Source organism: Pan troglodytes, chromosome 10, assembly GCF_028858775.2.
Source record: "Pan troglodytes isolate AG18354 chromosome 10, NHGRI_mPanTro3-v2.0_pri, whole genome shotgun sequence".
NCBI lineage: Eukaryota > Metazoa > Chordata > Mammalia > Primates > Hominidae > Pan > Pan troglodytes.
The window spans coordinates 136009574-136027364 of NC_072408.2; the positions used below are offsets into that span (position 1 = coordinate 136009574).

The 17791-nt window shown below is 43.4% G+C and overlaps 1 protein-coding gene and 1 long non-coding RNA gene across 3 annotated transcripts in view; one reads left to right on the plus strand and one right to left on the minus strand.

The window, feature by feature from the left end:
- The window catches only part of TMEM132D (transmembrane protein 132D), an 818999-nt gene that overhangs the window by 126136 nt on the left and 675072 nt on the right, over positions 1–17791 (minus strand). For both annotated transcript variants that reach the window (XM_016924625.4, XM_016924626.4), the window contains one exon: positions 6390–6533. In XM_016924625.4, coding sequence (XP_016780114.1) covers positions 6390–6533 — 144 coding nt within the window. The remainder of the gene's footprint in view (positions 1–6389; positions 6534–17791) is intronic.
- Positions 5332–9529, plus strand: LOC104001747 (uncharacterized). Its single transcript, XR_010148185.1, has 5 exons — positions 5332–5841; positions 6428–6593; positions 6907–7136; positions 7722–7918; positions 8833–9529. It is a non-coding gene; the product is annotated as an uncharacterized LOC104001747 (long non-coding RNA).

A 17791-nucleotide genomic window follows, 5' to 3' on the forward strand; every position in this document is an offset into this window, starting at 1 on the left:
TTTAGCCTAAAGCTGCCACATGTAGCTTAAGTTTGGCCCAAAGGTTTCTCCATGCCTACTGAACAGTAACCTAACTGCACGTTCAACCACACTGTACCTGCTTTTGTACCAATCGCTGAGTGTCAGCCAACTACAGGTAGCCAACACCGCAAACCATGTTCAAATACAGCAGATGCTGAACTGTAACTAATCCGGCTGCATCTGCACCTCACACTCTGTTTTCTGTGGTCCACTTTCCTTTTTCTGTCTATAAATGTTATCTGACCACATGACAGCTCCAGAGTCACTCTGAACCTGTTCAGATTCTGGGGGTTCCCTAATTTGTGAATCATTATTTGCTCAATTAAACTCTGTTAAATTTAATTTGTTTAAGGTTTTTCTTTTAACACTAGTGTTGACTGACAGCCAGGAGGGCAATGCTTGCTAGAGCTTCTGGTCCAGTGGCCCTGCTTCTGTGGGAACTCAGCCAGTGGGTGCAGCCTCCTGTGGTCCCAGGAAGCATGTGGAGGGCAGGGCAGGCATTGTTACCCACCCCTGCCGCTGGTAACCAGGCAAGCCACTCCTGCTAGAGCTTCTAGCTCAATGGTCCTACTTCTGCCTAAATTTGCCAAGGGACACAGCCTCCTGTTGCTCTGGAAACATCTGGATGTCTGGGCAGGGAACTCCACCCTCTCTTGCCTCCCATAGCCAGACGTGTCACACCCAGAGAGCTTCCAACACAGAAGTCCTGTTTCTGCCTGAGCTCTAAGGACAGGCGGGCACAACCCCATATTTCCCCAGGGAGCATATGGGCAGCAGATTAGGACCAACCTGGTAAGTATACAGCTTGTCTGCCAATTGTGGCTCCTGCCTGAGGGGGCCTCATGGACCAGAATACTGAACAAAAGAAATATGGGCATGAAAACAGTAATCAGAGGGGGCTCCTCAGAGACCCAGGAGCAGACTAGAATTGAAGCCAGTCAACTGAACCCACCTTATACCATAATCAAACCCCCTAGAACCTCAAAGAAGAAAAAAGCCAAAAAACCCATCCAAAGGACATCAACTTCATATACTGAAGAAATTTCAGCCCACACAAATGAGAAAGAGCAAACACAAAAACTCTGGCAACTGAAAAAGCTAGAGTGCCTTTTTTCTTCTAAATGACTGCACTAGTTCCCCAGCAAGGGTTCTTAACAAGGTTGAAATGGCTGAAATGATATAAATAGAATTCAGAATATGGATAGAAACAAAGATCACAGAGATTCAAGAGAATATCAAACCCAATCTAAGGAAATTAAGAATCACAATAAAATGATAAAGGAACAAAGTAGCCATTATAAAAAAGAAGGAAGCTGATGTGATAGAGCTTAAAAACACACTACAAGAATTAAATAATGCAATTGCAAGTATTAAAAGCAGAATAGACCTAGCTGAAGAAATCTCAGAGCTTGAGGGCTGGCTGTCTGAAATAATTCAGTCAAACAAAAATAAAGGAAGAAAATGAAGAAGAACAAACAAAGCTTCTGAGGAAGGCTTATGGGATTATGTAAAGGGACCAAATCTACAACTCACTGGTATCCCTGAAAGAGACAGGAAGAAAGCAAGCAACTTGGAAAACATATTTCAGGATATCATCCATGAAAACTTCCCCAACTTTGCTAGATATGCCAACATTCAAATTCAGGAAATGTAGAGCACCCCTGTGAGATATCACACAAGAAGAACATCCCCAAGACACAATCATCAGATTCTCCAAGGTCAAAATGAAAGGAAAAATGTTAAGGGCAGCTAGAGAGAAGGGGCAGGTCACCTACAAAGGGAACCCCACCAGGCTAACAGTGGACCTTTCAGCAGAAACCCTACATGCCGGAAGAGATTGAGGTCCTATATTCAACATTCATGAAGAAAAAAATTTCCAACCAAAAATTTCATATCCAAACTAAGCTTCATAAGTGAAGGAGAAATAAGTCCCTTTTTCAGGCAAGCAAGTGCTGAGAGAATTTGTTACTACCAGACCTGCCTGACAAGAGGTCCTGAAAGGAGCACTAAATATGGAAAGGAAAGTCCATTGCCCGCCAATTTGAAAAAACACTTCCATACACAGAACAGTGACATTATAAAGCAACAACACAAACAAGTCTATGGCTAACAACATGAAGACAGGATCACATCTGCACATATCAATACTAACTTTAAATGTAAATGGGATAAATGCCTCAATTAAAAGGCATGGAATAGCAAGCTGGATAAAGAAACAAGACTTAATGGTATGCTGTCTTTAGGAGACCCATCTCACATGTAGTGACGTCCATTGGCTCAAAATAAAGGGATGGAGAAAAATCTACCAAAGAAATGGAAAACAGAAAAAAAGCAAGAGTTACAATCCTAATTTCAGAAAAAAAAAAACCTGACTTTAAACCAACAAAGATAAAAAAAAGAAGGGCATTATATAGTACATGGTTCAGTTCAATAAGACCTAATTATCCTAACGATACATGCATCCAATTCAGGGGCATCCAAATTCATAAAGCAAGTTCTTAGAGACCTAGGAAGAGACTTAGATCCCTATGCAGTAATAGTGGGAAACTTCAACATCCCATTGACAGTATTAGACAAATCATTGAAGCAGAAAATTAACACAGATATTCGGGACCTGAACTCAACACTTCACCAAATGAACCTCATAGACATCTACAAAACTCTCCACCCCTAAACAATAGAATATACATTCTTCTCATCACCACGTGGCACATACTCCAAAATCAACCACATAATCAGACATAAAACAATCCTTAGCAAATTCAAAAAAAAAATTGAAACCATACCAACCATACTCTCAGACCACAGCACAATAAAAACAGAAATAAATACAAAGAAAATCACTCAAAATCATAAAATTACATGGAAGTTAAACAACCTACTCCTGAATGACCTACCCCTTCCTTACACCACATACAAAATTAACTCAAGATGGATTAAATACTTAAATGTAAAACTCAAAACTATAAAAACCCTGGAAGATAACCTAAGAAATACCATTCTGGACATAGAACTTGGCAAAGATTTCATGAGGAAGATGCCAAAAGCAATTGCAACAAAAACAAACATTGACAAACAGGATCTAATTAAAGTTAAGAGCATCTGCAGAGCAAGAGAAACTCAACAGAGTAAACAGACAACCTACATACAGAGTGGAAAAAAATATTTGCAAACTTAGCATCTGACAAAGGTCTCATATCCTGCACCTGTAAGGAAAATAAACAATTTTACAAGCAAAAACCAACCCCACTGAAAAGTGAGCAAAGGACATGAACAGACATTTTTCAAAAGAAGACATATATATGGCCAATAAGCATATGAGAAAATGCTTAACATCACTAATCATTTGAGAAATGCAAATCAAAACCACAATGAGATACCATCTCACACCAGTCAGATGGCCTATTATTAGAAAGTCAAAAAATAGCAGATGCTGGTGAGGTTGTGGAGAAAAGGGAATGCTTATACGGTGCTGGTGGGAATGCAAATTAGTTCAGCCACTATGGAAAGCAGTTTAGTGATTCCTCAAAGAGCTAAAAACAGAACTACCATTCAATCCAGCAATCCTATTATTGGGTACATACCCAAAGGAATATAAATCATTCTACCATAAAGATACATGCACGCGAATGTTCATTGCTACACTATTCACAATAGCAAAGACATGAAATTAACTTAAATGGCCATCAGTGCTAGATTGGATAAAGAAAATGTGGTACATATACACCATGGAATACTATGCAGCTATAAAAGAGAATGAGATCATGTCCTTTGCAGGGACATGGATGGAGCTAGAGGCCATTATCCTAACTAATACAGGAATAGAAAACCAAATACTCCATGTTCTTGCTTACAAGTGGGAGATCAACAAGGAGAACACATGGATACTAGGAGGAGAATAACACACACTGGGGTCTATGGGAGGGTGGAGGGTGGGAAGGGGAGAGGATCAGAGAAAAATACCTCTTGAGTACTGTGCTTATTACATGGGTGATGAAACTATCTGTAATCAAAGCCCCGTGACACGCAGGTGACCTATTAATATATAACAAACCTGTACATGTACCCCCAAACCTGAAATAAAAGTTAAAAACACACAAAAAGAAAAAAACAAACAAAAAGCCCCCCACTACTGTTGTGATAAGAATAGAGCAGCAAACAAAGTGGACCCAAACAGCACCGCCCTCACGGAGCTTAGGTTCCAACGAGGACAGTCAGAAGATGAATACAACAAACAAAAATATATAGTGAATCTGTGAATACATGAACGTGTGCTATGTATGACATATACGCATATATGAATAGAAGTTCAGCAGGGATGGGGAAGGCAGTGCTGTGGGTGTGTGTGAAGATTTTGCTGACGCTGCTCAGAAAAGGCCTTGGGGAGAAGATGAGGTGAGGGAGCCGTACAGGCATCCAGGGAAAGAGAGTTAAAGGCAGAGGGAGGAGAGGGGATGCCTGTCCTGTTACAGGAGTGACCAAGTCTCCAGTGTGGCCAGAGTGGAGGCAGCCAGAGGGGCTGTGCCTAGCGTGAGGCCAGCGTTACAGCAGGTATGGCTGCAAAGGTTTGATTCTGTCTCTGTAAACACTTTGGCTTTTACTTTGAGGAGGGGAAGCCAGTGTATTTTTTTTATATAAAAAAAGTATTGATCCATAATTAATGTACATATTTTGGGGTCCATGTGGCCATTTAATACATTCATAAAATTTGTAAAGATCAAATCAGTGTAACTGAGATAGCCTCCACCTAAGATATTTGTTGTTTCTTTATGCTAGGAATGTTAGTATTATTCTCTAGCTATTTTGAAATATGTAACAGATTATTGTAAACTGTCGTCACCCAACTGATCTATCTAACATGAGGTCTTATTTCTTCTTTCAAACTGCACATCTGTGTCCACTCATCAGCCTGAGGGACCGAGCAGAGGAGTGACATGGTCATATCGCCCGTGACCGCCCTGGCTGTAGCACTAAAGAGGGGTTATGGGAGAGGAGGTAAGGACAGGCCCTAGGTCACCAGCAAGGTGGTCAATGCTTCGAGGTGATTGTGTCTGGGATTGGGGTGGTGGCAGGACCTGAGGAGGGCTGGATCCTGGCTATCCTTGGAAGGCACTGCCAACAGGATTTGATGAAGGCTTGGCTGTGCAGAGAGGAGAGAATTGTAAGATGAGCCTAGATATTGGCTGGAGTCAGTGAAGGAAGTTGCCCTGTGCTGATGTGAAGAAGATTCTGGAATGAGTAGGTAGAAGTGCTGTATGATGTCATGTGTTCCGCTGCCCTGTTGCTTTCTGACATCTCTGCCTTCTCTCTGAAATCCATAAGGATGGACGTCCATCTCATTTATGTGGTCCTAGAGTCTTGAACAGTACCTAGCACTTAGTGGGGATTTGATTCGCATTTGTTGACTGCGTTTTAAGTGAGCAAAAATGCTCCCTGAAGGTTTGCTTCAGAGCAGAGTGGTTACACCAATTCCTGTCCGGGAATTGTCCTGTGCTCCAGCCATGGCTAGGACTTATGTGGAGGGAGTCTCCCGGAGCCTTGTGAAGCCCTTCTCGCTGTCCCGGGCTTTTGTTGGCAGCTTCCTCCTTTGAGGAGGTGCCTGCTGCATCTGTCACTGCAGCCCTGTCTCTGGAGTGGGCGGAGGCAGCCTGGGGAACCCATTTATCTCCTGCAGGCTGGAAGTGTGCTATGAGGTTCCTGGCAGAGCAAGACTCCATCTCCCCAGCCTCCTCCATCCGTCTCCCAGGGTGCCTTTGTTTTGAATCATTTTTGATTTCAATTTAAGAAGAGAAAGAAGAGGCTGAGATGAAGGAAGGAGGGGTGAGCACTGTTCATCCACATCCCTAGCTCATGTGGAATTTTGTGGGCTGGGCAGAGGAATGGAGAATGATTTCCTCTTCCTCCCTTGGCCAGTACTGTAAATCAAAGCTGGGAGTAGTTGTACACCTTATACCACCATTGATTTTACACGAATGCTGTGTGCTATAGAATCATCCCGGAGTGTGGCCGCATACCCATCCATCTAGGCTCTAGGGCTCCTTCCCCTCTTCTCCCCTGCCTGGGGTGGGTGGAGGGTAAGCGGGTCCCTGCCTCCCACGACAATCTCCCCGGGGATCTGGGAAGAGGCCAAGGGCATTCGGCGAACACAGAGTGTCAAGGGACAGCCTCCCACACTCGGAGCCACCAGCCAGAGCACTTTTTCATTCTGTCCAATATTTGTGCCACGGAGAATGTCCTGATGTAAGCGGCAGGACAACCAGAATGGGATGGGAGGGATCCTGTGGGACCCAGAGGTCCCAAGCTGGTCCAGGAGCACAGAAGCTGACATGACAGCAGGTTTCTGCAGGGGCGGGGAGGTGTCAACTTGCCTTAATCACGTCTTCATCAGACGATCTACACTCCACAGACTCCAGCAGCTCTGTCACTGTGCTGTCGTCCTCCACGGAGACCACTTTCACCGGGACGGCCACCGTCTTCCCCGTGAGGATGGCTGTGTTCAGGATTTCTGCCTCCTGGAAGACCAAACACACCCTTCCATGACATCCCCTCCTGAGACGGCCCAGTCCCTGGGAGTATGCCGCCTGCCTTTCCTCAGCCTCCCTGCAAACAGCACTGGCCTCTTCTGCAGGCTCAGAAATCCTGGCAGGCCGCACCAGCTGGGTGACCGTGGCAGCCATGAGATAATGTTCTGTCCTCACCCAGATTTCCACAGGGCAACTATGATGGGGAAGGGGTGGAGGACAGAAAAGGTGGCGGAGGAAATTTATTACTAATATTGTGTTTGGCAAACACTTATGTGTCAGGCACCCTTGTAAGTGCTTTACAAATATCGGCTCGTCAATCCTCATAGCATCCTGAGAAGACAAACATTCTTCTTCTTCCCAGTTTACAGATGGCACAGACAGCTTTTGTCACTTGCCCAGGGTCACCCAGCTAGAAATTAATGAAGGCAGGATTTGAACCTGGGAAGTCCAGCTCCCGAGTCCACGCATCAGCTAACTCAAATAGCTCTAAACGTGGACATGACGACGGTAGCTTAAGCCGCCGAAGGATGGCCAGAGGGGCCTGGTGTTGTGAAAGAAGCTTGATGAGCAGCACTGCACCACCAGTGCAAGGTATGTGAGGGAGACAAAGGCAGGGAGAGAGCCCTCGCTCTCTGTGCTCTCTTGCTCTGGCTTGCTTTCACTCTGTTTCAATTTTCTAGGCTTTTATTGGGTCCTGGCCTCCAGACGTGTCTGGAATGTTGCTGTGGCTTCAACAGCACTCCCACATCCCCACGGATGCGACCCACGATGCACCACACACATCCACACTCACCCAAACATGCATTTTGCTGTAAACCCTTCTTTCATCGAGCAGCTGAAGATCTGTGTCTTTAGGGATGTCCCGGCTTGCCCCAAGTATTTGCTTTCAGAATTAAGAATGTCCTGAACCTTTCCCCTTGGTAGCACCTAACAGTTGCTGTTTTACTTTTACTTATAGTTATTTAATCCCTTTATCTCTCTTACAGACTCTAAGCTCCACGGGGCTGTATCTGCTTTCTGCTCACCAGCACCTAGCGCAGAGCTTAGCTACAACGAATGGTGTTAATGTTTGTTAAGTGCATAAACAGGACTCAACAGGGAAAGGACTGGGATTTACATCCTCACCTTCTTGCTCCCCAGCTCCTCACACTGTATGCATGAATCTCCTTTTTTCAGGCACACCTATGCCTCGGTGGTGTTTCCCAGACATCGAGCATCTCTGGATCTCATGACACCCTGCATCTCTCTCTCCAGTGCACCCATGCTCATCCTCAGTGACTCCTCTAGAATTCTTGTGATTTTTTAACTGGTGGGGGACAGAGAGATCATAGGAGCCCATTTTTCAGATAGAGAAAACTGAGCCTCAAGACCCGGTAAGTGAATCTCATTCTTCTCTGCAGAGATTGCATTTTGTATCACAAAAACATAGAAGTCCCAATATAACCCCACATCTCTGTATAATACAACATCCAAGTCCTAGCTCACAATGTTCTTTGCTCAGTTTCAGCTCATTACATGCCAGTGGTGGCCCTAAGAGGTGTTTTATCAACATGCCACATTGCGTTTCTTCTGTTAACTCTGAACGTATCTGTCTTTTCCTTGACACAATAACATCAAAAGATCTGGGTGGGTGCTAGGAGCTGGTTAGGGTGGATCTAACACAATTGTCATTTTACTTTCACTCATAGTTATTCAATCGCTTTATTTTCTTTCTAAGACTGCGAGCTCAGTAGGGTTGTATCTATGTCATTTTGAGAGATGAGCTTGCAAAGATTCTTGTTACTTTGATTCTCATGTGAAATGTAAAATGCCTGTTAGTAGAATGCCAGCAGAAGGAATAGAAGTTTATCATCCTAAAATTACATAACTATTTTCATTATGTTAACTATTTCTTAGATAAGATCTTATTTTTCCTTTATGGGATGAGATTTGTCTATAACCAGCTCATTGGAGTTGGGCTTTGGATGTAGCAATACATATATTATTCATTATTTTAATTCTAAAAGACAAGACTCCAATTTGGAATGCTCCTGAAGTTCAGAGACCATGTTTCAAACTGTTGGAATATGCATAGGCCTTCAAAGTCCCATTATCCATACGCTTTTTCTCCTCTATGGGTTCCCAGCCTGATTTTATTTTAATTCGAATAAAAACATGGCACAAAAATGAAGGGGTAAAATCAGTATATGATGCTATTTCCTGCTGCCTCTAGGCAGGAAAAATTAGCTTTAATGGCAAAAATCACCATTACTTTTGCACCAACCTAACTTTTTTTTCTACTCTAAAGGGGGAGGATCAAAAGGAACAAGTGGTAGTCTGGAAAAAAGTGGAACAATGCTGTTTAACTTGCTGGCCGAAACTGGCTCATCACAAAGGAGACAGACGAGGGAGCAGTGTGGCCACTTCTGACATCAGTCTCAGGGAACACAGTTTCTCAACATTCGTGGTAAAAAGTGAAGAGCATCTCCACTCTAACGATAAAAATCAAAAGGCCTTTCATGTTTTTGCACATTCAGGTTAACATAATGAGAAATGACGCTGGGAATGACTGATGAGCAGCTGTAAGCCCATATGTCTGGGGTGTTGCCTTTTTCTCTGAATAGCATACGTGTTTCTGCCTACCAAGATCTCAGTGTGGCTGAGTGACTGAGCCTTCAGGCTTGGTATTTCCCTGCCTCCTCTGTGGATTTCCAATTCTTTGACGTCAAGAATTTTCTCTTTTGCACAGCTTTGCCTCTTCCAGGAGGTGAATGGTACGGGGATGACTCACAAAAGTCTTCAGATAAGAGGCGGACAAAAGAGACCCTTGTTCAGTGGCAGAAGTACCTGCAAAGCCTTAGCTTTGCTTGAGATATGACCTATAACTGCTCTGATTTTTGGACCCCAGAAAACCCTTGAAAGCTCAGCTTCCTTATTGCTGTGTGTTCACCTTATAACAGCACCGCAGAGCCTAGGAAATAAAGGCACAGACTCTCTTCAGAAAACATATCTCCTTCCTGTCAGTCAATCATAATCCTTATTGTCACTTCATACACCCTTTCTGCTACTTGGGCATTATCTGTGTGCCAGTAAGGATCTCTGACAAAGCACTACAGAACTTTAGGCACTCCAGAGTCAAGGAGGAGGTAGAATAGCAGAGAATCAGCTGGATGTGGCACTGAGAAAGGTATCACCATTAAAGTTAGGCTTCAAATATTTTTCCTGGGGGCTCATTGTCATCCATTATAGGGAAACAATAACAGTCCCCTTCTTGCTAGAGAAATAATGACCCATGTCTTAGTTTGAGCCAGCCTGGAAGTAGATCCTGGGACAAAGATTCAAGAGCAATTTATCTGGGACATTCAGGAAACTTCAATAGGAGAGTGTGCAAGTGACACGGGGAAAAGGAGGCTACTAACAAGTTGTGTAGATTAAACCAGTTATCACAGTGGGCACCTGGGGCTGATCCTGCAGGGGATGATGTATATCACGACATATATTGTATATTCTGTGTGTGTGTCTTAGTTCATTTGTATTGCTATAAAGAAATACCAGGCTAGGTGCAGTGGCTCACACCTGCAATCCCAGCCCTTTGGGAGGCTGAGGCAGGTGGATCACTTGAACCCAGGAGTTCGAGACCAGCCTGGGCAATACAGTGAGACCCTGTCTCTACAAACAAATAGAAAAAAGTTTATCCAGGTGTGATGGTACATGTCTGTAGTCCCAACTACTTGAATGGCTAGGTGAAAGGACCACCTGAGCCAAGCGAGGTCAAGGCTGCAGTGAGTCGTGATTGTGCGACTGCACCACAGCCTGGGCAACAGAGCGAGGCCTTCTCTCAAAACAAACAAAACAAAACAAAACAAAACAAAAAAACCTAGAGAGGCTGGGTAATTTATAAGAATAAAAGGTTTGCTTGCTTCATGATTCTGCTGGCTGAAAGATTGGGCATCTGGAGAAAGCCTTGTGGAGGAGGGCGAAGGGAGCAGGCATGTGCAGAGATCACCTAGTAGCAGAGGAAGCAAGGGAGAAGAACAGGGAAAGTGCCAGGCTCTTAACAATGCTGAGAACTCCATCACTGCCCCACGCCCACTGCCAACCAGAGAGGGACTTTACCTACTCATGAGGGATTCACTCCCATGACCCAAATACCTCCCATGGCCCTACCTCCGACCCTGGGGATCACATTTCAACATGAGGTTTGGGGGAACAGACATTCCAACTGTAGCAGTGTGTAAATGTGTAGGTATCTCAATAGATTGAAATCTATTATGATGTATCTCCCTGCAGGGGATTTCTCTAGAATATACACCTAAGAATAGTTTCATTGAGGGCTGAGGGAGCTGGGGTATTTATACACCAAACCTGAGTGCTGCTCCTAAACGGACCACTGCTTAGCACTTCCAGCCCACTGCATGTGCAGACAAAACAGACTTCTACTGTTTCAAAGGAAGCTCCCGATGGATGGTGACACTTGGACCTGGTCTGGAGAACACTGCTGTGCTAGGGTACAAGGGAAATGTGTAGGGCCCTAACTGAGTCTGCTACAACATCACTGAAGTAATCTGTCATGCAGTGGTCTGATGGATTGGAACCAGAATTAGAGTGTTTTTTTATTTTGATTTTTGTTTTTTTAAATTTCCTCATGTTTCTGGTATCCTGATGTTATGCTTCAAGTATCAGCATAGTCATTTATTCATGTTGACCTTTGAAAATTAATTGTAAAAGAGACAAGGAAAATAATGGATAGAGAAAAACACTGCACAACGGAAGTTTTTAAACAGCTTAAGAGATTGATCTCTGTGTTAGACAGTTTGTTGCCCATTCAATGTCTGTTCTGCCTTTCTTCCTAATAAAACCCCAATTTCATTTGTGGCTGTAACATGCCTGAATAAAATGACTATAGTTTTTGGCTGCCCTTAATCTCTGACACACTTCTGGCCCAGAAGATATCAATAAAAGTCATTTAGTGAGACTTCCAGAAAATTTTGTGAAAAAACAAACAAAAACTCAAAAGAAGACAGACACACAGACAATACTCACATAAAAAAGCTCAACATCATTGATCACTAGAGAAATGCAAATCAAAACCACAATGAGATACCATCTCACACCAGTCAGAATAGCTATTATTAAAAAGATTTAAAAAAACCCACAGATACTGGTGACATTGTGGGGTAAAGGGAATACTTATACACTGTGGGTAGGAGTGTAAATTAGTTCAACCTTTGTGGAAGACAGTGTGGTGATTCCTTAAAGAGATAAAAACAGAAATACATTTGACCCAGCAATCCCATTACCAAGTATAGACCCAAAGGAATATAAATCATTCTACCATGAAGACACAGGCATGTGCATGTATACTGCAGCAGTATTCACAATAGCAAAGACATGAAATCAACCTAGATGTCCATCAATGGTAGACTGGATAGAGAAAATGTGATACATATACACCATGGAATACTATGCAGCCATAAAAAAGAATGAGATCATGTCCTTTGCAGGGACATGGTTGGAGCTGGAGGCCATTATCCTTGGCAAACTAACACAGAAACAGAAAACAACATACCACATGCTCTCGCTTATAAGTGGGAGCTAAATGATGAGAACACATGAGCACATAGAGGGTAACAACACACACTGGGGCCTATGTGAGGGTGGAGGTTGGGAGGAGGGAGAAGATCAGGAAAAACAACCAATGGGTAGTAGGCTTAATACCTGGGTGGGGAAATAATTGGTACAACAAACCTCCATGACACATTTCCCTTTGTAACAAACCTGCACATGTACTCCTTAATTTAAAATAAGAGTTACATAAAAATTAAATTAAAGTGAAAAAAATAAGAAGAACTAAGCAGATTCTGAAAGTTGTCTTTCCTTTCTTCCTGCCCACTAGGCACAGATAATGCTGGATTTAAACTGCATCTTGTGACTCAAAGGTGCTGGTATGTGGTTAAAAGACACGTGGTTTCAGTGTAGTGAACTATTAATAGTTAAGTGCAGGGACTCTCTCTTGGATTGTGCATTAGTCTGTTTTCACACTGCTGATAAAAAAGATATACCCAAGACTGGGTAATTTATACAGAAAAAGAGGTTTAATGGACTCAGTTCCAGGTGGCTGGGGAGGCCTCACAGTCATGGCGGAAGGTGAGGGAAGAACAAAGGCATGTCTTACATGGCGTGGGGCAAAGAGAGAAGGAGAGCCAAGCGAAAGGGGAAACCCCAAATAAAATCATCAGATCTCCTGAGACTTACTCACTACCATGAGAACAGTGTGGGGGAAACCGCCCGAATGCATGATCCAATTATCTCCCACCAGGTCCCTCCCACAACATGTGGGAATTATAGGAGCTACAATTCAAGATGAGATTTGGGTGGGGACACAGCCAAACCATATCAGACTGCCTGCGTTTGAATCCTGGTTGTGACACTACTAGCTGGGTGGCTCCAAGCAAGTTACTTAACTCTTCGTGCCTAATTCTCTTCGGCTATAACATGAGCATAATGATGGTATGTACCTCTTGGGTTTGCCCTAGATTTGGTGCATTAATATTTGTAGAGTGTTTAGAACAGCACCTGGTAACTAATAAATGCCCTCCCAAATGTCTGATAAATAAGCACAGATGAATGATGACCATGGTGGGTTGAGTACAAAGTTCATGTCCACCTGAATGTGAGCTTATTTGGAATCAGTATCTCTGTAGATGTGATTAGTTGAGACATGGTCTTAATGGATTAAGGTGGGACTGTGGGTGTCCTTACAAGAAGAGAAAACACAGACACACACACATGGAGGATGGCACAGGAAGATGGAGCCAGAGATTGGGGTGATCCATCTGTAAGCTGAGGAATATCAAGAATTGGCACAACCCACAGAAGCTGGAAGAGGTAGGAAGGATGCTTCCCTAGAGCCTCCAGAGGGAGCATGGCCCTGGTCACACCATAATGCTAGACTTGCAGCCCCCAGAACAGTGATGGAGTGAGTGTCTCTTGTTTTTAGCCATCACGTTGTGTTACTTCATCACTTCAGTACAGCAGCACTAGGAAGCGAATACAGTGACTAGTCAAAAAGGAAGCGCCTGGATGCCAGAAGCATGACCATGCTCACCCTGGGCATCCACCTCCAAGTATGTTTGCAGAGAGAATTAAGAGCTTGCTCATTCTAACCATTGATTTCCAAGTTCTGTTACTCACAGATAATCACCATCTTAACTGACGCAACCTGAAAGGGGACCGCCTCATGATTTCTTATCGGTCTTAAGCCAAAACGAGTAAGTTAAATTGACTTATTTTTTTGTAACGGGAAAAAACATTTTTTGTTGTTGTTGTTCTTTTTTGTCCCTAAAGTTATTACAGCCTCTTTAGAGATCACTTGCCATTTTAATATATGGTTGTGAAATGATCCCATAAATGTTAAAATAGATGAGTACGGTTAGAAGAAATAAAAATAGTGTAATGTGAGCTGCATCAACTGATTCCTTCCTAAACAAAAGCATCAAAGTGCTTAACTATACACCATGGAATACTATACAGCCATAAAAAAGAACGAGGTCATGTCCTTTGCAGGGACATGGTTGGAGCTGGAGGTCATTATCCTTAGCAAACTAACACAGGAACAGAAAACAACATACCACATGTTCTCACTTATAAGTGGGAGCTAAATGTTGAGAACACATGGACACAGAGAGTTGTCACAGGGAGGACACAGTGCTTAACATCACAGTGATTAATGCACCCAATCTGAGCACCCCATTGGAGGAGGTTAGAGGGGGCAAACATTCCAAACAGCAAATGAAATGGAGCGCCAGCTGAACCTCCAGCCTTCCCTGCCCTGTGCACAATTGGCTTGGGGAAGGCATCAGAGGAAGATGGAGGCTTATCCAACCAGAACAGCTCACAGCCCAACACCTCAACCTCCAAGCAGTGTGTTCCCATCACTTAACTCTGTGTGAGGCACATTTGAGAAAGGGGAATTTTGAAGAAATGGACATAAAAGCTAACTGGCCCATTAAGCTTGAAGACTTGCAAAAAGGTAGCATTTTTTACAGGGGTTAGCTGTTAATAGACATGAGACAGTAGGCATAAACTTTCAAACAAACAGGATTTGCGTTACATATTGAGACATTTCCTCATAACATTTTTTAAGGAAAACAATGAGTCACTAGGATAGGTAGTTTTTGCTTTTCCTACCTCCTTTTGTATAAGAGGACATCCATCTTCCTTTGGGAAGCTATCACTTCTCCTGTGCATGAAGCTTGGTGGGGGCACAATAACTCTCTCCCCTGGTCAAAAGTAGGCAGGCATCTCTGGAGCTAGGACCAGCAGCCTCTCTCCCTGGGACTTGAATTACACTCAAAGGGAGTGAGGCCGGGTCAAGAATAGCTGAATTTCATTTGTCTCATTTGTGGCACCTGAAAAGTCTATGCCCTTTATCCTGATCTATCTCTAGCATTGTCCTGGTTCCTACCTTTTCTGAGGGCTTTTTGTCCGGCTTTTAAATTCATCCTCTGAGAGAGCCCGTATTCTTGCAATAAATTCATTTTAAACAATGTTAGGTAGTGAGAATCAGTTTATTTTGCTTACAGTGAACAGTTATGGGTCACTAAGGATGGGGATACATTCCGAGAAATGCATTGTTAGGCGATTTCATCGTTGTGTGAACATCATAGAGTATATTCCACAAACCTAGAAGGCAGAGCATACTACACACCTGGCCATACGGCATAGCCTATTGTTCCTGGGCTACACATCTGTATGGCAGGCGATTGCACAGAATGCTACAGGCAGCTGAAACACCATGGTAAGTATTTACCATGGTAAGTATTTGTGTATCTCAACATAGAAAAGTTAGAATAAAAATACAGTAGCATAATCTTATGGGACCACAGTGGTATACGCAGTTCATTGTTGACCGAAATGTTGGTATATGGCACATAACTGTACCCTTTGGAATGAAGTTGACCAGCAAGGTGATTAGATCAAAGTATATTGGTTTTTGAGGTTTCATTCTAAACTGTCATTGAGATGCAAACTTTTTGTTTCTTTAGCAACTAGCAATCTCAGTCACCAAAGTGCAACTTGGACATCTTGTTCATTTGAATTCCCCCCAAAACAGGCCTAAGACAAGTTAATCTCTTTGCAGGAGGCGGGAGTGAGGCGTAAGCAGCAGGAGACAGGGACAGGGGAAGCCAACACAATGGTGTGTTGTCAAGGTTGCAGTGGTGCCCAGAGGAACTCGATTTACAGAGGCAGGATTCTCCCAGAATTGTCTGACTACAGGCTAGAAGCCTGCATTACTGGGGTTACAGGTTTCCCCGGGTGTGTAAACTCCATGCTTGGGAATGGGCTCCCATGATGTCAGAAAAACCCTGGAGCAAAACACGGAAAGATGTCCATAATGCCTGGAGGTGGGGCCAGCTCAGGTGATATGGTTTGGCTCTGTGTCCCCATCCAAATCTCACCTTGAATTGTAATAATCTCCATGTGTCATGGGAGGGACCTGGTAGGAGGTAATTGAATCATGGGGGCAGGTCTTTCCCATGCTTTTCTTGTGATAGTGAATAAGTCTCATGAGATCTGATGGTTTTATAAATGCGAATTCCCCTGCACAAGCTCTCTTGCCTGCCACCATGTAAGACATGCCCTTGCTTCCCCAGCCATGTGGAACTGTGAGTCCATTAGATGTCTTTCCTTTATAAATTACCCAGTCTTGGGTATGTCTTTATTAGCAGTGTGAGAACAGACTAATACGTCAGGGAATGACAAGTCTTCGCTTACATGGGTGCAACTGCCCAGCACGAACGAGGGCCAAGAGGGCGTATAAGGGCACCGGAGACAGCAGCTCCAGAAATGGACTCAGTTGCTCCCATGCAAGGAGAGAAATTCCCCATGATAAAGTAGGGAACAAAAATGTGACTTACTTTTTGAAAAGGGGGCACACCTGTGCCTGCAACTTGCATGGAGGTGTGTGGCCAGCATTTACACTGATTTAAACAGCAGGTTTCAGAAGTAATTCTTCTTCACTCATGTGCTTATAAACCTTGGAGAGGCTGAAAGCTCACTTGATAAGATCATATCAAATACTTCATTAAATTAAGGATACAAACATGGTGGTAGCCCTGCAGGTCATCCAGAGATCAAGGCTCCACATGCCCTGGATGAAGGCTCCACATCAGTAGGGCTGACACCATACAGGGAGCTGGCCTTGCACCTTTTGGGAGCACAGTTCGCCTCTGTCTGCCATTTCCAACATTCTTACTCTCTTCCTGGTATGTGGGCAACTTCTTGAATTGCTAATATATTTGTTTTCTAAAATATGTACTTCATTTCTCATCATATTTACCCATTCTTCAAAACATCTTGCAACTAATATTCAGTTTTAAGAACATTGTATCAGTCAGGGATGTTAGTTGCAGACAACAGAATCCACTCTAGCTCTTTCAAGCGGAAAAGGATTTATTCAGGAATATGGATGGGATTGAAGAAACAGATTTCAGCTGAGTTCCCAAGAGCAATGCCTGGAACCAGAGAGTGGGCCACCAAGAACCTGCTGCTTGTCATGACTAGAAAGCTTACAAATCAGACAGATGGTTCTAGAACCTCATTGCCTCTCCCACAGTCTGAGCCAGCAAAATGGATTGCCCACACACTTCCTTTTCCCCACGTTGGAAACGAAATCTCACACAGGTGCATCCAGTTGGCAGGGACTGGATCGCAAGCCCATATACCCTCACAGACACTTTGCTGCCTTTCAGGAAAATCTGAGCCAAGTAGATTTTTGGAAAGTACCTTGTGGGGATGAGATTTACACAGGGAGAGAGCTCTCAAAGCTCAGAGAGAGTATTTTGTGGGCAGCTGCAACAGTTTTCCACTACATTTGTCAACATTCCATGGCCTCGTGTTCTGCTGATGTTACAGTACAGAAACTCATGTTCTGCTATGTCTATTCATTCTCTTAAATATTGGAACTATGTACCCTCTATGCTTCACCCCATCTCCCAGCGACATAAAGAAATGGTACCTTGTAAGGTTCTTTTGTCCACCACAGACTAAATTTGAGGACATTAAATGTCAAACGGATACAAGAATTGTGAATTTACATTTCATGGAAAAAGAAATAAACCTCTTAAAGACAGATGTCCAGATCAGGCATAAAAAGATTTTTTTCCTCCTGTTATATCATATTCAGACGTAATATTTAAAAATGAAAAAAAAAAAAAAAAGCCCAACAACCACCCCTGGGATGGCATAGCCACTGACCAATCAGA